This window comes from Drosophila rhopaloa, unplaced genomic scaffold (genome assembly GCF_018152115.1).
Source record: "Drosophila rhopaloa isolate 14029-0021.01 unplaced genomic scaffold, ASM1815211v1 contig_3, whole genome shotgun sequence".
In the NCBI taxonomy this organism is placed as follows: Eukaryota; Metazoa; Arthropoda; class Insecta; order Diptera; family Drosophilidae; genus Drosophila; species Drosophila rhopaloa.
In genome coordinates, this window is record NW_025335123.1 from 17,479,674 (window position 1) to 17,505,124 (window position 25,451).

A 25,451-nucleotide genomic window follows, 5' to 3' on the forward strand; every position below is an offset into this window, starting at 1 on the left:
CCACACTTAAATCTTATGTTAATTTTAGAGATGTGCATGTAAGCACATTTTAATTTTTTTTGTAAATCTATAAATTACCCATTGTAAATGTATAATCTAACCATGATAATTAGCACAAATATAGTGGCGATTCTATTTAAGCCCATTACTGCTATTGATATATATATACAACACTTTAAGAATAAATGGGGCAGTAGAAACCGTTAAAATGATTAATATTTGCTTAAATCTCTACTTCTTTAGTTAAAAAGAATTATGGGTTAACCAAAATATCTACTTGATTAAAAAGAAATCAAACTATCGTATATAAAAATCGAATTGAATTTGCATTCTGCCGATATATTTATTTTTGATAATTATCGATTGCACATTCGATTCTTCAGACGCGACGCCAAGCGGTGTCATTAAGTAGATGGGCGACGGTCACACCAATCGGGGTTTCGAAAGACAACGCATCGTCGTCGGCGTTTCGTGCGTTTATTTACCTTTTTTTGCGCCCAACTCTCCGTGTTTTGTTTTGTTTTGTTTTTTTTTTTTCCGAACGGCGTTCCTGTTGCCTTCCATTTACACTGAGAAAAATAAAGCCCCAATGATGCGGGCGGAGCGACGGGATTTAATTGCAAAGCGCATTTTATCCTTGGCTGATTGCGGTTTCCTTTTCGCCGTTGTTGTTGTTGTTGTTTGGGTGTGCAGCAAATAAAACTCGTTTCACGCGTTAGTGTGTGTATGTGTGTGTTTGTTTGTTTGTTTGCGCGGCTTTTTTTTTGACTATTGTTTTGTTATTATTGAATGCAAATTTGACAAAAACTGTGAAAATTTAAAGGAATTCAACAACAAACAGCAACAGTTGACGTAGGAAGTTGTAAGGTAAGTTCAGCATTTCATTTAAATAATTACAAACAAAATATATAAATATTTAATCCTGGCGGATTTTATATTTGCATTTCCATCCATAAATATTTGTAAATTACAAAAAACAACCCAACGCCCTTGACGTCGAGTGAAATGCAGTACACTGAAAAAAATATTTGATCACCTCTAGAAGTTTCTACCAAAACAAACTCAAATATCAGAAAACAATTTTAAAACAATTCAGATCCGTTTAATGTAGTGTAAACCCAGAAAAATTCCGATTAGATTTCTTTAATGAGAATATAAACCCAATGAGTCTTATCAAAAATCGATCAGTTTGTAGAATAATACTTAAAAAAGTAATGAGTTTCTAAAAATATTAATTCCGTAACTAAATATGTAATTAAAATTATTATTTTAAATTTCTAGAGTTTTTATACCAAATTGGTCTACATACTAGAACACTAGATTTTGGTTCTAAATCAAAAGATTAAGATAAAATATACCTTAGCAAAATAAAAAGGGAGACACAAAAGATAAGATTATTTAGTTTGCTTTTTCGTTTCCCCACTTTTATAAAACTCAAACTATGTAATGGTTTTGTTAATAAAGATCCAACTGCTAAAAAAAAGTCTCGTTTAAGATTATTAAATACGATGAAGAAAACATACTTTCTTAAATATTTAAAAACCAGTTTAGAGCACACCAACGAAATGACCAAGAATGGCAATATGTTAATGGATCAGCATTGCATTTTTGGTATGGCCAATATGTGGGAATATTTTTTCCCCGTGCAGAGAAAGAAAGAAAAGGCAAGGCAAGAAATGATGACAAGAAGACGAGGCATTGGCTCTTGGCCCGACTTCCAAATCAAATGGAATTTAGCCGGTTTCCATAAAAAGCAGCTCAGACAGGCGGGAAAGAGAGGGATTCTCGAGTGAGTGGGTCAGTTGTTGTGGCTGTGGCTGCCGAGGGTTAAGCGGTGGCTGAAGGGGGTTAAGGTGGGTGGTGGGGGGGTTGTTGCGAAAGTTCAGTTGCGCGTTTCTTTTGCCTTTTCCTTTGAGGCGTGGCTGCCACTGCGATGCAACACAGCAATGAACTCCGAACTGGCTTTAACCTCTGTTTGTTGCACTCCAAAAATCCTTTTTTTTAAGTTTTGCAAAAAATGTTTTCGCAAAAATGTAACATTTTGTTCAATAATTTAACAAATAATTTATGCTTCTTTTCTTAGCTTTGGAAAAATTTTGTATTTAAAAATACATTAATTTAAAAAAATAATTAGTTAACAAAAAAATATTTTTAATAGCAAGCTAAAATTTATCCATTATAAAATATCAATTTAAAAAATCATAAGCTGACTTAATAGCTTATGCATATGAATTACAATTCATATTTCCTCAAGAGAAAGAACTATTTTTTAGATGTAAATAATTTTCTTAACTAACACAATATTTTTAAGTTTCTCACGTGTCTTACAAAATTCATGTTTGCATAAATACATTTAGGCCTACCCAAACCGAAAGCCAACTAAGTTTAATTGAAAATTAAAAAGAAAATCAACGGCTCAGAAGTGGAAAGCAGATTGTAATTACTGTATAATGCCTGTGAATTTCCGCCGTCTGGTATGACGTCTAAAAGTAGTTACTATTGGGCCACAAAACCCATTCCCAGCGACTGGAATTATGTAAATTGCTCAAATTGGCATCACTGGGAATGGCAAGGCCAGTAAATGAATAGCCCGGCTAAATACACAAATAACCAGCGAATATAAAAAGCCAAGATACATATTTAATTATTTACCCGAGAACTTGTTCGAGGCTTATATTACCCCGCGGTTCGCTGTTCTTTTTTATTTCTGTTTTATTCATTTTTTTTTTTTTGGGCTGCTAAATTTCAAATGCGAGTGGAACGTGTCTGAGATCAGAAAAAAAAGGGCAAACAACAAAGGAAGGCGGAAAATAAAGCAAAGCAAAGCAAAGTTCAAGACGAAAATCAACGTTTGACTTGGGGTATGAATACATATTGCCATTTATACACTATCTCAGGAACGAGGGCAGCATTTTATTAAGTAAAATAATTTTTATGAAACCACTCTGTTAACTTTAAAAACCGGCACAAATCTATATTTTAACATAACTAAACTTTTTTTTTAACAAGTGGAAACGCCTATTAACTAATCTTACTTACAAACACTCATAAATTCAAATATGATACAGCTCCATTTATATACAAACACTTTCAAATGATCGTCTTCACATTAGTGTAGTTTTGTAAAAGCTTGTAAAATGTAAATTTCAATTATTTAAATCTAAACGATGTTGTATTTAATTTGTATTCAAATTAGTACACAAGTAATAAATGCAGCGACTTTCACGCTCAGACTATAATTTATTGGCTTTTTATCGCTTTAAATAATGGCCAGCAATTAAATTAACTTTTTAAAAGTATTGATCGATATGCGTGTAATTCCAATCAGTTTTAGGGCATTTTGAGTTCGATTCTACTTTTCGCTTTTACACATTTTGTTATTTTTATGTTTGCCAAATTATTGCGTTAGGTGGGCTGGATAATATTGGCAGCGACGCCTGCGCTTTGTACCAATCAAATTTGTTGTTTTTTCGCCGCTCGATTGTTGTCATGGCCTTATATTAATTTGTTGCCTTAGCCGGCTCACCTAACAATTGTTATTTTTGGCCGGGTTTTTTGTTTGACTTAACTGTTTGCTTCAAGAAATGAGCTAGGTTTATGTTGCAGACTCACAGACCGAGTCTAAAGGTATTTCATTAATTATTTTATAATGACTTTGGCGCCACTGCACAAAAACTAACAATTTAATGGAATGATGAAAAAATCAAGTTACTGAAAATCTCGAATAAATCTCACGAAAGCATAAAAACAAATGATCTGTGTGTCATTTTCCCCCATCTGCAGACAGCTCGTTTAAACATCAACACAACATTGGCAAAGAATAAAATTAAAGCATAAAACTCTGGTTTGGTTTGCAGTTTGTGTGTCAACAAATAAGCAAACAGATGTGGACATTTACACTGCCCACCATCAGTTTGCCGACCAAGCGAAATGAATAAGATGGAATTGGATTTTTGACGGCACTTTTATTTGCCAGGGAGGTTTCACATTCGCCGCCCCGTTTATTTTGCATCCTCGGTGGGTGGCATTCCTGAGAAGTTTGTTTTCTTGTCGGGCATTAAATGGCCGCGCATCAAGTGCACGATGGATGACGGCGTTCTGGGGAATCGCTTTTCGGGCTGCCATATCCCAGTGCTCCTCCCTCCTCGAATTTCACTAGCAAACAAAAAATACAATAGCGCTTGTTATGCAAAAAACACCATAGGAATTCTCTAGAATCGCCTTTGAAGATCTTGTTCCCGAAAGTCCGAAAGTCTCGAATTAAAGAGCCTCTTTTAATTTCAGCAAGCCATGAAAAATTATGAAAGCGGATTTTTGTTATCTCTTATCTTGGCTTTAAGTAAACTCGTTCAAAATGATTATTATTCTTAATAACATAACACCAAAAATACAAATTATTTAATAAGCCAATGTTTGATTTTTTTAAAACTCACGATCATGTTATTGTTTTCAGTTCTTAGTGTACATTTGCCCACCTTATTTATAACAATTTCCAAACCTTATAAGTCCTCATCTTTTATTTTTCCAGTTCGAAAAAGAGAAATTCTTGTATTTTAATTGTTTTCACGTTCCCATTCAATTAAATTTAATTTTGGAAATTTTCAAATGGGAAATTTAACGAGCTTCCGTCTCGTTTTAATATTTTTCGTACTTTAATGATTTAACACTTTGTGACCCACTGTGCCGCATTTCCACGGGCCGCCAGCATATGTTTTGTTCTTTTCCCCCTCACTTTTTCCTGCTTTTTTATGTGTTTTTCCATTTCACACTTTATGGTGTTGCAGTTGGTTGAAAAAAGAGTGGAAAACGTGGAAGCAGAAGCAGAAGCATTTTCCACCGCTGCACATGTTTCCATTTCAATTTCCCTTCCTGCAAAATGTGCATTGCCAATATTGTTTTCTCCCCCAATTCGATGCATTTTCCCCCATATCTCTCTCTTTGGCTTCTCCTCTTTATCGAACTGTTCCTCTCCTTCTTTATCCCCTCCCACTTCACCCACTCCTTGTCGCTTTGCACATTTGCATCCGACACTTTTTGAAAACCGGACGCACTTTGTCACCGTCGCTGATCTTTAATGGTGCGTCCATATTGGTGTGTGTGAGTGATGAATATGCGGCGATGCACTGAAAAAAACTGCAAATCGACAACTCTACTATAGTATTCATTGATATAAAAGAATAACTTGAACTAAAATTAAATTTAGTGATTTGAATCAAAGAAATACATATGTACATATCTCAAAAATATTTAAAATTGGTCGAAATATTGTACAAGTCCTGGTACTTAATATATTTATTATTCTAAAGTGGCGATTTTGACAAAATTTATTTCCACAAATTTCTGTTGTTTTGGGGTCATTCAAATATGTTTCTTGGGGTTTTTTGCCAGTGTACGTGCTATGTGTGACATGTGGCGATAGTTGGAGGCGACACCTTTGGCAACGACATCGGTGCTCCCATTGCAATGTCACCATGTCGTTCCATTTCGCCGCTTTGAGTTTTCTAGTTACAAGTTCCATTCTCCATAGTGTTTTCCTATGCCATTCACTATAACATTCCCCCATAACATTCTCTATGGCATTCCCTATAGTCCCTGGCCCATAACCATAAACGCACATTCATAATTCTCACAATGGGCAGCGCAGCATAAATGCAGACAATAATAAACAATACCAAAACAGGCGCTTCCGTTTTCCGGCCGTGTACAGTGCAAAAACAAAAAGACACCGTAGTTTTTTGTTGCCCTTTTTTTTGCTGTTGTTGTTGGTGTTGTCTCGGAGAGTTCAACAAACCCCCACTATTAACCCCTGTTCGCCCCTGGAGTCCACGCACTGTGCGTGGGACAAAGATGGCCTTCATTTTCATCTTGGGACTTGACTTTAATTAAACGCATTGCTCAAAGTTGAATTTAATTGAATCAATAAACTAAAATTAAAGCAATGACGCCTACCTCAAAATCATAAAATTAAGAAACTTTGAAAGCCAAGTAGCGTAATCCCTTTAAGAATCAAACCATCGGTTCGTATTCTTAATAATTGCAACTATTTAAAACTAACCCTTTTTTAAAACTGTTGATTTTGCAAAAAAAAAGTTTATAGTTGACATTCTATTACTATATTATTGACATTAAACGTATTATATAAAAAGATGCTTATTAGATTTGAGGCAAAAAAAATCATTGAATATAAATTATTAATAATTATGGGTTTACGTAATGATTTCGTTTTTTTCCCTTTAGTTTGTAGTTTTTTTTAATAAAATTGTGGATGTAAATTCGCTTTGTTTGCTGCGTGTTCCGTTAATGAAGTCATCCAGTCAAATCAAGTTTTGTTGTTTCACTTTGCCTCACTTTACTTTGAATTACTTTACCCCCACACAGCCACATACTCACAAAATAAAAACCGTACAAATAACAGCAGTAGCCCCTACACAGAAAACATTTTTAGAACAATTATAGATATTTTTTGAATTCGCTCAAAAAAAAATGGAACCATATTTCCAAATTAAACAAAAATGAAAAATGGTTGTACTAACAGATCTCATCTTACATTTTCTTTCACCTTTGACTAATTATAACCATTTATTTAGATATGTTTGACAAGTTTCAAAACGTTTGATAAAATATTAAGATTTAAGCAAAGACCGAAACTTAATAATAAATCATTTATTTAAATACCTTTCATAATTAAAGACAAAGATCTGAATTTTATTATTTAGAATGCGATAATTGTTACATTTGATGTGAAATAAATAATATAATATAATTAAATATAATATAATATAATAAACGCACAATATTCCTCTTGTTGTTCAATACACATTTTTTTTCTAAGTGCACCACAACAACTTGGCCCGCTGATTGTGGTATACGCTTTGTCTTCGTTGTTGTCGTGTTAAATGCAATTGCTTTGATGTTGCTGCTTTTCTGCTGCCTTTTGTGATGACATCACGCATTTGTTTGCATTTGCATTGCACTCTTTCTGCAATTTCCCCGTTGATTTTTGTAATATTTTCCACAAATGATTCATAAATGGTGTCCCATTGTTGTTAGTTACTTCAATTGAACTCAATTGGTTGGAGATGAGCATCGGCGAGTCAAGCGGCTGAGAATTGCCTGAAATTGTGTGTTAATTAGATTTTTTTTGTATTTCCCCAAATATGCTCAAGTGTAGTTTCCTTTTCTCCCCATTTTTGGGTAATTCTCTTGAAGTCATAAGCATAATTAACAAGCCACTTGACACACAGAAAGGCCCCCACATAACCCCATCGAAGATGAGATCGAAGATCTAGAGATGGACGAAAAATCAAGCCCATTAGTTAATTTTGTATCATCAAAAACTTTAATTAATTTGAATTTGTAACAAAATTATTACTGAGATCTACAAATTATTAGGATTTGATTTATATACTTAAGTAATTAAGTATTATTTCTATTGATCCTTTTAAACTGAAATTCATTCAATTGATAATTTTTTGAATTTTTATAAAAGAAAACTTATATTTTTCTAGATTTTGTTGCATTTATGTAGGTGTCTTACTAAAAAAGGAAAATTAAGATAGCAATTTTCTCGTGGTTTTGGTTAGCATACTATCTTATATGTTTGCTGTCATCACTGTGAGTTTTTGTATGTAAGTTGGCCTTTTGACAGTTCCAAGTGGCGCCCACAATTCACAGTTACCCTTCTCTTTGCGTGGGTGGAGTTTTGAACATGTTAATGGACTTAAAACTGTGCCACAGCAATAGAACAAATGGGGAACAGTTGAAAACCCTTTGACAATCATCAACTTTGCGACAGGTAAAATAAACGCGACGATAATTTTCACACATTATTAAGCGGGGTGTGGAAAAAGGGGAGGGTGTTGACGGGGGCGTGGTGCTAAAAGTGGGTTGCATTTTGTTATTCACAAGGCATGGGCGTACTGCCCCCTTTTCACCACTCCCAGCTGTCTTTGTAATTTTTTATACTTTATTTTACGCACGTAACTGTGCCGGCTGACCTTCGCCAATAAAATCGGTAGCGACTTGGTCTTAAATTAAAAACACTGGTAAACTTTATTCAAAGAAAGAGCAACTATCTTAAACAAATTAATTCATTAGATAAGGTTCAAATAAAAATTGTGAAAAAAATACTTTGAGGAAAAAACTGTCAAATATCACCAGTAACAAATTAAAGATTTTAAAGGGCTTTGTGCGCTATACAAATTTAATTCGGCATGCCGATTAATCCTGACATTGACTTTGAAAGAGTTTGTATAAAATAATAACTATTATTGAAAATAAAAAGAAATATAGAAAGCTTCACTGTACTCGCCTGTGTTTTCATAATTTATTTATTGTGTCTTTTACTTGGGTCTGTTTTCTGTTTGCTTTGGTTACGTTTTGCAAATGATTTTAATTCACAATTTGCAAAAAATTGGTTTATTTCGGTTCGCATACATAATTATGTTTGTATTTTTATAGCCACGAAATGTGCTCGCAATTGTGTCAGCCATATGCATATGTCTCTTGTTTGCTCGTTAGTATAAAAACCGTGTTCCACATTTGACTTTTCATATTATTCGATGTCCCTGAAGGTCTCGAGATATTTAAGGTACCCAAATGGGTAAACATGAGCATTTATTTATGGATCGTGTTCTCAATAAGCTTAACCCAAGATAAGGTGCACCCTTCAAATGTGGTCGCATTTTTAGTGGATTACACATGAATTCACATGGTTTTAGGGAATTTATACAGATGATGATAATACAATTATTATTATTATGATTCACATGTTGTATACTATAGCTGAATCAGATTTGATAATAATACTAGATTTCTAAATGAATTGAAAACAATTTTTAACAATTAAACTTTATTTTTATATAACTAATCTTTTAGGTCATGCTTAAAAATTAATTTATTTTCACTATATGTGACTATTTTATGACACGTTTTGGGAATTTTCCTTGAACGTGCACTGGAACGACAAATTGTACTTTTAAGTGGAGTTCCACTTACCGGAAGTTCTCATAATTTATATCCAAGGGTTTAAATCCCCTTGTTTAGGTCACGTCTCAAGCCGAATTCCACATTGGCTTACATTTGGCATTTGTTTGGCTTTGAAACAGCAAAATGTCATTAGCAAACGCCCTCGGGTCACGCCCACCAGCCCCGCGAAAAAAAAAGAAAACTTGTCTGTGGAATGTGTTGGATTTTTGGCACTGAAATGGAGCCAAAACTGACAGCAGCCCAAAAATAAGCAAACAAACAAAGCGAGTTTTTTTTGCCAAATCGAAAATATTGACAGTTAGCCAGCTAATGCACCTTGCATACATTTTGTTTGCACTCTTAAAAATTAAGACACAAATGGGGCAAATGGTATTATTTGAAAAGAAATTGAAAAATAGCAGAACTATGCGATGAAATAGAAACTAAGTTAACTTTATTTATGGTAAATACCTATTTAAATTAACAACATTACCTAGATTTTTTCCCGTGTAAGGGACGGGGGGAAAAAGGGAGGCCTATTTACCAGCTGTGTTTGCTCTCTATAAATAAAGTCAACTAAAAATGGCAAAAATGTATTCATCATCAGAGGGAGCTCATCAGGCTGAAGTCAAACCATTTGTGGGGGACTTCGGAAAAGGTAAGGGGATTGTATTAAAAGGGGGAGGGGCGTTGCATTTAGGGGTTAATGAGGGGAGCGAACTGGCAAAAATCGGGGGAAAAAGGAAACTGATAATTGCGTTGACACTCTTTTGTTTGATTATTTGTCTTGTGAGTAAGATGCCTCATCTATATAGTCCCATACCATATTTTCCAGTTCCATACCCTCGGCAAACGTGCCGCCTAATGGTATTGGTTTTAATGCACAGCAGGGGGAAAGTAATGATGTCTTGAAAATTGTATAATTCAAAAACCATTTATTGACTAGCAAGTACTTAAGTAAATCACTTTACATAATTATATGTAACACGTAATTGAAAGAAGAACACAAAACACAAGATTTATATTTAATTTTATCATAACAATAATAATAAATTAAGAAAGTAACACTTTTGTGCACTTTTTGTTTCCATAATTAAAAAAAAAAGCATGGTCTTTCTATTTACCACAGGTGTATGAAAAGTATGTTTGTTATCGCCCAGAGCTTTTACATAATGCAAGAGTCGCGGCATATCTCTGCCGACTTTTTCGATGATTTTCCGTTTGCCTTTATCTTATCTCAATAAAATTGAAATACCTTTGTTGTTGGCGGTCATAAAAAGCTTACAATAACACACAAATCGGAGGAGAGGAGGCAATTGTGGAGCGCATCTTGGAGGCGCTTCTTCTGACTCACTTTGGACTTGGATTGGTTTTTGTTTGCCTCGAAACCGACTATTCCAGACCATTTGATTCACTTTAATTTCGCCTTTGTTGTCTCGCCTTTCTTCGGCGTAATTTATTACACATCTTGTGGATTTTTCTTTGGCTTTCCTGACGTTTTTTTTTTCTCGGGCCTAGTCACACAAGATGACGTGCCACAGAATTTGAGGGAAACAAGAAGAAAATAAAATAAAATAAAAGCAAAAGCCAAATGCATTTCGTAATGTTTTGTTGTAATGATCGGTTGATGATACAGCCGCCGGAGTCGCTCATCATCGTGATTATAATGATGCTGATGATGATGGGGCACCAAAAACGAAAGAAAAACCGAAGAAGCGTCTAGACTGAAAGCGAAAGTAACGCTCAATGGGTTAAGAAATTGAATTTTGAAGATGACATGCAACTGGAAAAAGTAATACAAAATTGCACAAGAAATGCCAATAACTAATTCGAGATTCTGCAATTTATTTATTATCTAATATTGCTAATTTTCATTATCGAAAAGTATTGCACATGTAAGCCAAATAAGTTTTTAGCCTAAGTCTTAAAATATAAAATAATAGTTATACTCCATTAAAGATAATTCAATTGGTGAAATATGAATAGGAATAAAAGCTCTTAAGTTTATTGATAACTAAAGAGGGAAATTGAATTCCCTTGCCTATAAATATAGCCCAGTGATATGGTATATATTGAATATGTTGGCTTGAATCATTGGAGGCGAATACGTTATAAGCGTAATCAATCAACCATAAACAAACAAATGAAAAATTCGACCTTTGATAACACACACATGCACTCGAAGAAAAATAGAAATAAAACAGGTAAAAAGTTTTTGTAGAAGCGGTAAAAAAGAGAAAGATATATGGAAGTCAGAGCACTGGGCATAAAAAGTTTTCACTTTTATTTTTGGGGCGCGGAAATGGTTGCGTTGGAGGGTACCCCCTCCACACTTTCCGCCCGGCGATCCACCTCCAAATATTTTACGAAATGTGGCCCCCCTTTGGCCCCCACCCACCATCTCCCGGCCAGCATTTCTCCACCCATATCCCCCCGAAAATCTGGAGTGAAGCAAACGAAGCCGAAACAGTCCGAATTGGGTCATAAACACCAAAAGTGGTCGACGGCAAAACGGAGACTGCGATTAAGTGGCGGCGGCATCATGATCATCATTATAATCCAGTGGCCTACCCAGGGGGATTTTCGGGGGCTAAGACCTAGCCTAAGAAAATGTTCAAATAATTATTAGATTAAATTTCAAAGCATTTAAAAACTTAAAAGGATTAAAGCTTTTAACTGGAAAATATACATTTGTAGATCGATTCGATATAGACCAGATTTTAAAATACTATTTTATTCATTAAATAGCTCGTATCTTAACTATATAAGTTGTAATAGGTGAAACTACATTAATGAAAAAATAGTTCAAATAATGGATATGTACTTCAATAGTTCAAGCGATCCAAAATTATAGATGTATCTTAAAACTTAAAACCCCCATTGCTAAAGCCCCTGTTGAAATATGATTTTATGGTCATCGTGATCATGTCACTGATAATTCCATAATTTTGGTATCACTGTAGTTGTTGGACCAACGTGTGTGGCGGCTTTATAGTGACCGTTCCACATTATGTGTCCACATTGGATAACTGGAAAATGGGAACGCACGTTATTTGCCTGATAAAGTTTTCAATTTATAAAACAAACACATATAAACATGCATACAATACATTCATTCATATTACTGCGCATAAATCATTTTCCACCATTTCTTGTCGCTTTTTGATTGATGTTGTTGTTATTGTTGCTTTTCCATTTTTTTTTATATACTTTTTTTACTGCTGCGAGTGCAACTTTATCAGTTACAAGTGCGTGTGTTTGAGTCAGAAATCGGATCGAAAGGGGGGCTAATGGGGGGTCACTGGTCAGCGTCGGCACTCGCTGCATATGACATCATTCGGAAGTTGGAAAAACCATTATACGGCAGCTCAAGCGGTAAATAAAAAAGTGGAGCTTTCAGGGATACGTGGGTTCCAAAAAGAAATCGTTGAAAAAGGTTTTTAAGTGGGGTTTTTTCAGGTCTTTAACAAAGTGAAATTTAGTATTAACATTTTGATATATTTTGTCATATAAATTGTATGCCTCTTTCCTAAATTTTAAGAAATATTTTAAGCAACTTATATTTTTGTAGTTATTTGTTCTCAGTGTGCTTACATTTAATCACCCAAAATTCAGCACAGCTGTGGAATTTCCTCCCTTTCGAGAGCACGTGCGCCGGCACACACACTCACTTATAATTAGGGAACCCCTGAAATCCCTTAACAGTGTGCCAAATAAAAAAAAAGAATAGAGAATACCCAATAACAATTACCGACCAGCTGCCCATGCAACTCCCAGATGACACTGGACATTCCTGGTATTCATTCGAGCGCCCTTTTAATTCCCGCCCTTTTTCCCTCGTTGCAGATGTCCTTGACGAAAAAGGATCCCTCGCTGAGAGTCGCCGCCTCGGATCCGCATCTCGTTTCTCTGGGCGGCGGACGACTGAGCACCGCCGTCACCCTGCACTACATACACATAGGTGAGTGGAGAAAGTCATCGGGTTGGTCTTCAACACCAGAAAAAAATGGTTTTTAACTAAGTTTTGGAATAGTCACATAAAATAAATTTGATCATTTCAATAACGTTTTTTTTCTAATTTTATTCTTTTAGAATCTGAATCTGAATTCGTTTAAACTTGATAATTTTTATTTAGCCCATTTCCGCTGCAAATAGTGGGAGCTATAGGCCTGCTTAGCATTGGCGGTCGCCACTATCACCTGAAAGTCTCACTTTGATTAATTAATTTGTTTGGTCTTGTTAATAACATATTTCCTGAGAATTCATATTTAAGGGGCCAAAATTATTCTGCAACTTTCCTAAAAAAAAAAAAAAAAATTAAAAAAAATATATAATATTTCATTTTAAAATAAGTTTAATAATGTTTGTACTTGAATTAAAAAAATTCAACAAAAATTTCAAATAATTCGGGAGCTACACTGGTCGGTCACGCATCGTTATTCACATCCGTCCCTCTCCCTCGCACGCAAGCGTGTCATTTGTGTTTAGCTTGTTGCTGCGGCCACGCGTGCGCATTTCTCTCTCTTGCTCTCTCTCTTTTTTTTTGCCCCGGCAAGGTCACTTGTAAAGCGATAAGCAAAGTACCAAAAAAAAACCAATAGCAACAACAAGTAGCAAAGCGCTCACACACAAAAAGTCTTGCGAAAGCAACGCACAAAAGACAACAAATACGGTGAGCAAACTGCGATAAGCTGATTTTTTTTTTAAGTTTACAATGGGCTAAAAAGAGTTGAAAAGATTTATAAATCAATATTCGTTAAAGAAAACAGAAATAGGAAATAGAGTTAAATAAATTAGCTGAACAATTAGAAAATACAAAAGAAAACAGAAAAGTGTCAATGGTGTCAAAACCAGATAAATTAAGTTTTGGCTTTAACTTAAGGTTTTTGTTTTTCAATTTAAACCTTTTTATAATTTTGAAAATAAAATAAATATGACATAAACTTATACACAAATATGTATAATTATTATACATATAATAACGATTACAACATTAATATTACTATTCTGAAAAACAAAATGTTCCAGTTTGAAAAGTGAAAAATCTAAGATATAAGACGAACAAATATTTGACACCGAGACCAACTTATGGAAACCTGTTATTTGCTTGTTATGGATTTATTCATTGAATTTAAGAATTTTTAATAGTAGTAATATACACCTACCACTGTACCAAAACAGAGATACATTGTCAAGAATATGCTGTATATTCCCAAAAAAAATCAGAGAGAGAGAGGAAGATGTGAACTGAGATAAGAAAATACTGTTCAACTGACTGTTGAAATATTCCAACCTCACATTACCGAAAACCATTTCAAACGTGGAACGTTTAGTTCCGAATCCGAGTTTTATAGACGTAATATTGACTCTATTTGGATTCCCATTTACATAGGTGACACGACTATTGGATCGGCAGCCAGTTGCAGCATCTCGTTGAACGGAAGCGGTGTTCGTCCGCTGCACTGCACCATATACAGGTACACTTCCCTTAGTTTAATATTTTCCTAACATATCAAAACTACTCAAATCTTAGCTTTAATCCCTCATTTAAAATTATATTGCAAAACTGTAATTTCTAATTACCAGAATAATTAACTAAAATTGAAACTTGAAAAACACAATAATCATTTTTTTTTTTGGTTTGAAATCCAACAAGTATTTTTGACTTTAAAAATTTGAGATTTTAAAAATATGAGACTTGCTAATAAGTACATCTAAAACTGTGTCTAAATTTTCTCAAAGTTTTAAAACCCCGCCACTTGAATATACATACATAAATCAAATGTTAAGAACATCAAACTAAATTTTCAAAACAATTTACAGGAGCGACGCCAACGAGGTTACCCTTGTACCGGAACAGGATTCCCGCCTGCTGATCGACGGGACTCCGATTCTGGAGGAGACCAAGCTCAGCCAGGGGGCAATGATCACCATTGGCAACTCGAATTATCTGAGGTTCAACAATCCGGACGAGGCGCAGATGATGCGATCGGCGATGGGCTCCAACGAGAGGATTTCAATGCCCCAGATCGATTTTACGCAATCGGCGAGGCAGGCCCACGAGCTGAGTCAATCCCTGGAGCTGGAGTCCTTCTACGAGAGCATTATCAACCCGATTAATAATCCCTCCACCTACGAACTGGAGTGTCCCAAGGTGTTCTCCTCCGATTTGGTCACGGTCAACATGCCGGCCAAGGATGTCTTGGGCCAGAAGTATGCCAGTTTTGCACGTAATCTCGCCGAGAATCATCGCAACGAGAAGCAGCTAAACAATCAGTTTGCCAAGGGAGTGGGCAACAATAGCGGGTACTGGAATGTGCCCAGCAATGCGGCGATCTACAAGGAGCAGCAACAACAGCAGGCTCCCCCGGATCTGCTGACGAAGGTCAATAATGATCGCTACGATCGTTATCCTAAAGCGGGTGGCCTGCAGATCTACTCAATGAACGGTGTGAATAGCGATATCAATAATGGCCTGGTTTCCGGTCATAATTCTAACCCAGGAGGTGGTGGCGGTGGAGCTGAACTGGAGGATATGCTTAAGATCTGCACCGAGTATGCGGATAGGAACAATTCCATGGCAGCACCCACCCACAACACTTCAAGTACATCCAGCATCACGTCGTCACCGATTGTCCAGAATCGCATCAAAACCAATGGTTCGTTGCCGCGGGACAAGAATAAGTCACCATTTCCCCAGCAGACCGGAGCAGGCAGCTCTGCCAATATTTCGCTATTGAGCAGTTCCTCGGGCTATGAGAATGTGCGCTTGCTGGGACCAAATCGCGTGGAGATCAATGGTCAAATCCATGTGCCAGCCTCAGCAGGCGGAGGAGGGTCATCCAGTGGCGTGGCTCCAACGGCAGCGGTCAGGGCCAGTCATGAGAATCTTAACCAGAACAACTCGGGAACTGCAGGTGGCAAATATGTGCCACAGAGTCCCAGGACCAAGATCCGCACCAACTGCATGTCGCCCAAAAAGGATGTGTCCTTTGGTAATGCCTTTGCCCTGGCCATTAGTCCACCACCCACCCAGGCATCCAATGCTGTGTCCTCAGCACCCATACCTATTCCCATTCCCAGCCTGGTGAAGCCACCATTGGCACCCAAGCCACCGGCTCCAAATCAGCAGCGCGACTACGAGCAGCTCTTCAAATCCTTCGAGCGAAAGCAGCAGCAATTGGATCGCTTGGTGCCCGCCAAGCGATCCAACAAGAACATCAACAATCTCACCCTAAATCTGCAGTCCGTGGAATCGCAGACGCAGTCCCCCAAACCGAGCAGGAAACCAGCTCCGGCACCAAGAAGTATTCATCTGGAGCAGCGCCAGCGGAGGGATCTCATCCAGCGGCGCAAGCAGCTCAAGCGGGAACTCGCCGAACTGCCGCCTTCAGCGGGAATTGAGGGACTGGAGGTGGGTCTTTTGGGCTTCCCAAAGAAATCTTTTTAAACACATTTTAAAAATGTTTAAGAATCTATTACTAAGAATGAAATATTTTCATATAGTTGGAACTGGGTGAGCAGCCCTTGGCCGCCAGTGCCTCACCGCGCCTCCAACTGCAGGCCCTGCAGAATCGCGTTCGACGTCTGGAGGCGCAAAGGAATGCCACTCGCGTCATGGAGGAGAATCAGCAGGCCAAACTGAAGCAGTCCATCGAAATGAAGCAGGATCAGCTGAAGAAGTGAGCTACTATATACAAAATAAAAACCATTTTATTTATATGACTATACATTACTTTTCAGACTGCGAGCCATGTTGAAGCAGAAACCAAACAATGCATGTCTGAAGGAGGAGCTGCAGCTGGTGTGCGAATCTTTGGAGAGCGATAGGAAGACTTTTGAGGACCTGGAGTTTCAGTATTTCGAGGAGGAGTCCGAGCATCATGCCAGTCATGAGGAATTCAAGCGACAGGAACAGCGTCTGGCCCTCGAAGCCGAGTTGGCCGCTCTGCGCATTCAAATCGGTCCGGATGAGGAGGAACCTGGGTCGCCCAGCTCGCCAGGATCCACCGGCAGCAATCTGGTCAATGGCGTCATGTCCCAATCTCTGTTTGGCTCCGCCGAGCTGCTCTGTCCGAAGCGACGAAACCAAGAGGATTTGATGTCCAAGAGCGTGAACGAGAATATGTTTTATAATCATAAAATCGAAGCCAACACCAGTACGCCGAAGCGTCTGCCGCTCCAGCTTTTCGAGGACTTGGGCGGTGGTAGCTGCGAGCAGATCAGCTTCAATCTTTCACTGCAAGGCGATCGGTTCGAGGTGAATCCGCTGGAGCGACGTGTGCCATCGCAGGACGACATCGATCGCAGCTGCAAGGTGGCCAACGACGCGCCCATCTCCACCAGTCAGGGCGCCAGCACCAAGATCTTCGACAGCATCAAGGAGATCGAGAGGAATCGCAAGCTTCTGCTAGCCCAGCAGGGTAGGAAAAACTAAAAATTAGATTTATATTTTTGTATAAGGCTACAAAACAAGTTGGTTGTCTTAAATCAATTTATAACAGAGCGTTATACCCTAAATTCTTGTTTTCCAAAAGTGTAAAAAAAAAACACTATTAAAAACTAGTATTGCTTTGCACCAGTGATTTCCAAAACCGATTTGTTTACCTTTTGGCTATGATTGACAATCCGGTTCACTGATTCACAAAACCTCCATGTTTTCGATTTAATTACAAAAATTGATTTAAGAAACAAAATTGTTTTTGCTTATATATTTGTTTACAACCCAACAACTTCTTGTTTTAAACTCAGAAATATTGAACACTTGTTTTAAAAAGTAACGATTATTGGTTACTAACTACCAAACTTCAAACTAAACTACCTTTGGATTTTAATATTTAAACCATTTATTTTCCACAGGTCATCAGGTCATTGAGCACGAGCGCCAGAAGATGTACGATCTGAAAAAGAAGAGCCACGACGAGGCCCGCACCCAGTACTTGCTCTCCACCCAGCAATCGATGGAGCAGCAGCTGCTGCTGCTGGAATCGGATGCCAAGTGAGTTGACCCCCATTCCGAGTCCATCCCTCTACTCCACTGCACCCCCAGCTAATTGAAAGTGCGCCCCCCTGTCGAGTTAATTACCCGAACGGCGACGACAAAGATGCACTTGGAGTGCAGCTTACACTTGAAATCATGCCATTTGCACCCAACAATAAACAATAACGTTCGGGCATAATTTAGCAGATCAGTTTGGGTATTTAACTACCCATTTTAATTAATATATGTCTTATTAAGAGCTTAACTTAATTAATATTGACCAATCTTCCTATCTATTAGCATTCAGCTCAGTTTAGTTTAGTATAAATATCTTATCTTTCACATTGTCCAAAGTTAAATGAAAATTGATTGTTGATTTATTGAAAGTCAACATATATTTATAGCACAAGTGTCTTTTATAAATTAGCTTCTGATTGATTCTGATTTATTAGAATTACTGTAGTTAGAGAAACTTATCGGCTGGAATTATAAATGGTAAATTAATTTTTTATTTTATTTTGTCTGGTCTTGATTTGAAATAATGTAACTAAAGTAAAGTTTTTTGTTATTAACGCTAAATGGTTTGAAAATGTTGTTGTCCAGTGTAAGGTTGAAATGCCTTTTGGTTTGCTCATTGAACTCGCGCCTCTATAATTAATCAAACTTTGTGGCTAATAGCTAAACAATGTGTGCCCACCACTCCACCCGCTTGAAAACCGGTTGTCAAATCACTTTGAAATTTGAATTGAAAACCTAAACAAAACACACACCAAAATCAATAAAGGCAGCGACGACATTCGGCTGGGCAAATAATAAACTTCCATCGATTGGAGTTTTATTTTAGTGCACATTTGCTGATCGGGCGGCGACGTCACCTGAGTAGCTTTTCTTTTTATTTATTTTCATTAGTTTTCTCCGTTTATTTGCGGTGGACAGTGCTGATAATTTTATTTACACAAAAATTATATGGAAGCGGTTTTTAAATCGATTCAGCATTCATAAAAACTAACTAATTTTATCAATTTTATAAATTCTAAATTTAAATATTCTGGGATCTTTAAAAAAAATTTAAATTTCATATTTCAGTGCAAATTTTTATGTAATTTAAAAGATACTCAAATGAGTATTAAATCGTAAACCTTTGCATACTTTTTCATTAAAATATTAATATGACATATTAATAAGTAGTGTAAAAATGTATTTTTTCTTTCTGTGCACCGTTGCTGATAAGCTTATCAGCTGATTGTGTATCCTAGTGTGCGTTTGCCGGAGTATCTATGTGTCTGAATCGTTGAATCGTTTGCCAACTGTTGCTTTCGGATTGTGCATTCACATCCATTCCGTCCGCCCGCTTAGTCAGTTTTTTTGGGCTTTCGGTTTCGCAGTTGGAACTCGAGCGTTAAACAAATCGGAATCGGGAATCGAAGTCCGCCCGGGAATGAGTCATTCTAGATAAATAATGTATCGAATCAACGCGATGATTCCCTGCTGGTATGATGATCAATTTATAAAGAAAAACGATGACAGTGGTTTGTGATAGAAAATAAATTTAAAGCACAAGCGGCTCAAGCTTTATTAGCTAGTGGTTGTATTAAGCATATAAAGCATGCCAAAAAGTTAAGCCGAAAACTAATAAAACAAGTTGTGGATTAAGTTAATATGGATATGTGTGTGTCAGTGTAAATTTTCAATTATTGAAATCTAAATCAAAACAATACAAATATTTCGTTAAAGATATGATGTGATGAAATATAAACATAGTTTTTACAAATTGAACCCGAAATAAATAATCGATGTTTAAATAGTTTTGCATTTTTTATTTGTATGTGATTTAATTTATTGGTTTTTTTGTGAGCCAATAGCAATAATTGATTTTTAAACTAAATTTTCTGCACTTTATCTTTCTTGATTGCATTTAAAATTTATATATTTTAAATCAGGAAGCCCCCTGATACTTTGCTGATTATACCATATATTTGGATATATTATATTTAAAATGTAGCAATATCTTTTTCCATATAACCCATTATTTATTCTCTTGACTTCTCTCATTTTTGCAGCGGCGGCAAAGATGCGAAATTATTTGAGAAGACCGAGATGCAAAAGCTCAATAAACCAGGTGACACAGTGGATGAGCAGGTGCAAAAGACCGGTGGCGATAAGGAGAACAATGTGCAAAACAGAAAGTCAACTGGCAGCAGTCCTACAACAGCAACAACAACTGGAACGACACCTCAACAGGTGAGCAAATCAGAACTTGACCCCGCCACAAAATTGATGACCTAGGCCAAACAAAATGAAAACGTTTCAGTCTGTTTGTTATTGTAATTATGTTTCACCCGGCTTCCGGGAAAATTTTGTAGTGGAAAACGCAATTGCCCCCTCCCTTTTTCTACCCACCATTTGATGTGCTATTTCCTTTCTGTCCATAAACAAATAAGGTTTAGTGAAGAGCCAGATGAATTTGTAATTCCACAGAACCATTGTTGATTAATGCTGCTATAATTTTCCCATGATGCCTGTTTGGTTTTTCAAAATTTATTTTTTGTTTTATGTAGTCATTTCAATCGCTTACAAATTCAAATGGTGTAAGGTGTCCTTTTGCGAAAACCCTCTTGAAAAAATTGTTTACCATCTTATAATATCAAGTATTTTTACTTTTAATCATGCAATTATTTTCCCATAATAGTTTTTTCTTATGTACACATCTAGATATATAGTAAAGTGCACTGTGTATGGGGTTTAACAATTGCGATAAGGCATCGTGTGCATTTCTTTGGGGTTTATTAAACAACTGCGCTCAGATAACAAAAAAGTGTAAATAAATGATTCCACAAATGGAGCTGATAACCGATAATGATGCTTTTTAGTGTGAATTCTACCTTGAAGTGGTTTAAGTTTGCCTTGATCGGAATTTATTTGATTGCTAAGTGAAACATTCTTGAAAAATGTATTATAGATTAGAGTTCTTGGAAATTATCTGCTAATATGTTTACGAGCTACTAAATTCTTGCAATTAGAGTAGATTACACGTCAATAAGTTTATAATAAAATCATAAAGCTTACAAACAGTAATATCTTTTACACTTTTTACATTTTTAGATTTAAGTAAAAAAATATTAAGTTATTATTAAATAAAGCTCAATAGAAATTAAATTTGTGTATATAAAGTTAAGTTTTTGTTATGGGATAGATGAAACGCCATCCAAAAATACAATCCAAATTTTAACTAGGCTGTTTTTGTTATTATTAAGAAATGTATTTATTTATACTGTATCAGTAAACGACTTTCCATTTGGATATACAAGTTGAATTTTTTTTCTTATCGTTTTCTGAATCACCCTTCAAGTTTTATTATAAATACCTACTTTTGATTTGTTATCGCTTATGTACTTTTTACAGTTGTTAAATTTTATTAACATCAACATTTTTAAATGGTGAAAATGATGAACTCTTTGTTACATTTCTTGATAGGACGATTAAAATGTGTTATTGAATTACGTTTCATTTAGTTTTTGATTACTTGTTTTCAGAGAATAGTCTTAGTCATGTTTTTTCTTTGTTGTTAGTTCTCAGTAAATCCACTTTTAATTTATAATTTGGTTTTTGTTTGTACAAAGTATACAAATTTACGAGCTTGGTTCGTAATTTATTTATTATGATGTGTACTTGTTTTGATGATTTTTCATTGCGTCTCGAATATATAATATTTATTCAATTTTGTGTTTCATTTTTTGTATTGAACGATATTTTGTAGTTTAGTTTATCGTTTGTAATTTCGTTATATATTTAGTAAACTAATTGACACTGAACTACCCTATTATTTATGCATTGGTTTTCAAGATCACAAGTTCATAAAGACATAAGTGCCAAAAGCTTAAAAGATATAGGCTAAGAGAAAGAGAAATAGTGGGAGTGAGATCCTCTGGGTAATTTAGGAAAGCTTGTTTCTCTTGTCATGCACTCAGAAAAATTCCAATATTATATTATTTTGGATACAAATTCAAACATTAGCTTTAATATATTTCTTATGATCTAGTTACTGAAGTTTTTCTTAAAACTAAAATGACAAACAACTAAATACCGTATAGGTGAAAGTTGTTTTAATCAAATTTGACTAATTTTACAAAGTTTTGATTTTAATTATCACTCTTGATATTATTGTTTTATTTCTTTGGCTCTAATTTCCAAGTAGTTTTTAGTTGTATACAAATGGATCAATGCATTAAGTACTATTCCTACACATTTATTCCCAAAAACTATTCGTTCGTCATACATTTTATATATTTTCCTGAGTGCATCCAGTAGGATGACGATCAAATCTATCGCCAGCTCGTTAGTCACGAGTTGTTGGCCGCCTCGGCATTTTGTTTGCTGTTTTATTTTAGCCCCTGTTTATTTTAAAAAAGGAACCCCACCACCGCGTCGTGCTCTCAATTGCGGATTCTATATGGACTACACTTATTAATAAGTTTAATATTTGCTGTGGTCTTTGTTTTATTTTGCTTGTCCATTTGGCGGCTCTCTCTTAGTTACGCGTTACGTGTGTGCTCCGCATTTTCGGCCGTGTTTACGTTCTACCTCGATTTTTAGCCTATTTGTTTACTCGTTTACCGATCTCGCCAATAGACTGGCCATCGTTATCTTCTCCCGTTCATTGGCCACAAAAATCCGCGGCCCATTACGGGTATAATTACCTCGATCTGGCTCTCGATCCTCCGACTGCTGGACAATGTTAATGTGCGCCCCATTCGAGATCCGTCGTAAAGGCTGAAAGTCGGAAAGTCTGAAAATCGAACAAGAAGCGGCGGCCGCCTCATCATCATCTGTGTGTCGGAAAATCGCTTAGTTAGTTGCCCATTTCCACTGGAAGCGCAAGTGATTTTCAAGAATATATCCCATCCGGTTGTTCTGCCAAATTTTCTCGTTGATATGTCCGTGTGGATGACTTACGTGCAGCATCGACGCACGGATGCAAATGCACGCCAGCGCAATGAGTTGTACTATCTAGTGAGTGGACTTGGGAAATATTAGCCGACAATTTTGAACCCATTTTTTTCTGAACGCGATTCATATTAATCCTACGAATTCGGTTTTATTGTGGTTTTATTAATATCAAAGGAAATCTAGTACAATTTTGAATAAATCAGCCCCTCGTGCCACAAAAATTAGAATTAATTATTCCCACATAAACCATTGTGTTTAATATTGATAAAAACAAATGTGAAATGCCAATCAGGCTATAATATTTAAATATAAAACTATTTCAATTAAACAATGCATTTAAAAATGCCACAAATAAAAATACAAGTGCCAATGTAATACAAGAATTTTTAAAGCAAATATTTAAAGAATCAAAATAAATATATATGTAGTTTACTAATTTAAAGAAAGGACTTTTGGAAAATAAACCAAAATTAAAAAAAAAGATAAAATGGAAAAAAAAGTAAACAAAAAAACAAAAAACCATTGGGAATACAATCCGAAAGTAAAATTTGTTAAAAGTGATGAAAAATGTGAAAAATATACGAAATGCAAAGCTATATTATTGGATATTTATCGGCCAAATATTATTTTTAGCTCAAAAACACAAGGCAATAAAAACCTATTAACAATCGATTTTTCTTAATCATTTCAGCAACGCCATTCGCAACCGGAACTGGAGCACCATGCCATTGCCCTGGGAATGGGTGGCGTCAGCGGAGGAGGCGGTGGCAACCAAATGGTGGTCCGTAGTCCACGCCCACTCTCCGAGGCCAACAATTGCGATGCAACGCTCGAGGCGCCCAAGTTCGTTAACGGAATGGACTCCTCCGCGTCGCCGGCGACGGAGAACAAGCGGGCCAGCAGCAATTCACATGATACGGCATCGGCGGGCAGCGGAAGCGGGAACAGCGGAAGCGGAGGCAGCACCGCCAGCGAACGGAAGCGCATTCTGCCAAAGCACCAGCGCCCGCTCACCCGCTACCTGCCCATCTTCTCGCCGGATCTGAATCTGCGCCACCACATCGAGACCGCCGGCCACCAGATCGATCTGTGTCCGCACGTCTTCGTGGACGCCCACAGTTGTCGCGGGTAAGTTTTCCATCTAAAACCATATATAAAATATATTAGTAACCAAATGTGTTTCTGATTTAATCCCAGTTACCTCCACAAGCTGGGCGCCACGTTTCACGCGTGGTCGAGGCGCTGGTTTGTCCTGGATCGCCAAAGGAGCGCCTTGATCTACTACTCGGATAAGTCGGAGAGGAAGCCAAGGGGCGGTGCCTACTTTGCAGTAAGTATGGCCAAAAAATGGCTTCCACAAACTTGAAATGAAGAAAGCAAATAGTTAGTAGTAACTTTTTAACAGAATTTTTACAATTATTTTGAAAAGTAATTTTTTCCTATTTTTAAAAGCTAAATTAAATGGGCAAATATTATGGGAAGTTATACAAATTTTTAAATAATAGCGTATTTATTTTTGCTTTCACAGACCATCGACGAGGTCTATCTGGATCACTTGAATGCCTCGAAGAGCGGCCGGCCGCATTGCACTTTTATTGTGAAAACGAAGAAGCGAAGCTACAATTTGCAGGCCGCATCCGATTCGGCGGCGCGAATTTGGATCGATGCCATCATCACCGGAGCCCAGGGAAATCTGGACTACTAGAGGATCCAGCGGAGGACTTCAATAACTTCTGCCCAGTGCACAGTCTCAGCATTAGATGGGAAGGATTTTTAATCTATAAGTTTAACTAACTATAACAAAGAAACAAATGAATACAAAACAAAACGATAGCCATGTAGGACCAGGAAAAAAATTGCTCATCACAAAGAGCAAAAGGAACCTATAACTTTCTCTTTTTTGGCGAACTAAAGAAATCCGAGATTTCAGTACTGGACCAAAGTCAAGAACGTATTTTTTTATAGACCTATTTTATTATGTATGTACATTTTACTTTGTCATATTCTGGTTAAGAACTATTTTTCTATCGCTAGATTTAGAATTGTAAATCAAGGACACCCATGCTACTAACACCGCCATTTCAAACCGTAATCATATAGATACCCTTATAGAGTTGTGACCAATAGTGGCGGTGGCCCAATATCACTGAAGTTTTGAATTTTGAGTTTTGAATTTTAAACGTTTCTTTCCGCGGCTAAACCTAATTTTTTTTTGTACATTTATATATTAAGAAGGAAAATTAAGCTATGGATAACGGATTTTATGGCCTTGCATTTTTAAGGGCCCTGCTATTATTGGCCACGTATCTATATGATCACATATATATCATAAACCCTAGACTATATTTATATACATATACAAATTGTATAACGATTTAAATGTAACAACCAAAATGACTCCTGAACACTTGAAGTTTCATCGTGAATTTACCTATTAACTTTATTATATTGTACGCCTAACTATTATATTTTATAAAAATATACCATATATTTTGATAAATATATAATTGGAACAATCGAACCGAGAGATAGGGGGACAAGATATTTGCCCATTACT

General features: G+C 36.4%; 1 protein-coding gene across 3 annotated transcripts; it reads left to right on the forward strand.

The window, feature by feature from the left end:
• The first annotated feature begins 422 nt into the window (after positions 1 to 422).
• LOC108045249 (pleckstrin homology-like domain family B member 1) lies at positions 423 to 25,394 on the forward strand. 3 transcript variants are annotated; one of them, XM_017124513.2, is made up of 11 exons: positions 423 to 867; positions 12,814 to 12,928; positions 14,360 to 14,444; positions 14,791 to 16,381; positions 16,474 to 16,649; positions 16,711 to 17,390; positions 17,827 to 17,965; positions 20,008 to 20,188; positions 23,586 to 24,022; positions 24,092 to 24,224; positions 24,423 to 25,394. In XM_017124513.2, exons 2-11 carry the CDS (start codon positions 12,814 to 12,816, stop codon positions 24,597 to 24,599), a joined length of 3,714 nt encoding a protein of 1,237 aa, XP_016980002.1. In that variant the 5' UTR covers positions 423 to 867; the 3' UTR covers positions 24,600 to 25,394. The 3 variants fall into 3 exon arrangements, with proteins under 3 accessions (XP_016980002.1, XP_016980003.1, XP_016980004.1); XM_017124514.2 differs by lacking the exons at positions 423 to 867; positions 12,814 to 12,928; positions 14,360 to 14,444; ... (2 more) ...; positions 16,711 to 17,390; positions 17,827 to 17,965 and adding an exon at positions 19,156 to 19,438; XM_017124515.2 differs by lacking the exons at positions 423 to 867; positions 12,814 to 12,928; positions 14,360 to 14,444; ... (3 more) ...; positions 17,827 to 17,965; positions 20,008 to 20,188 and adding an exon at positions 22,590 to 22,957.
• The last annotated feature ends 57 nt before the right edge of the window (positions 25,395 to 25,451 follow it).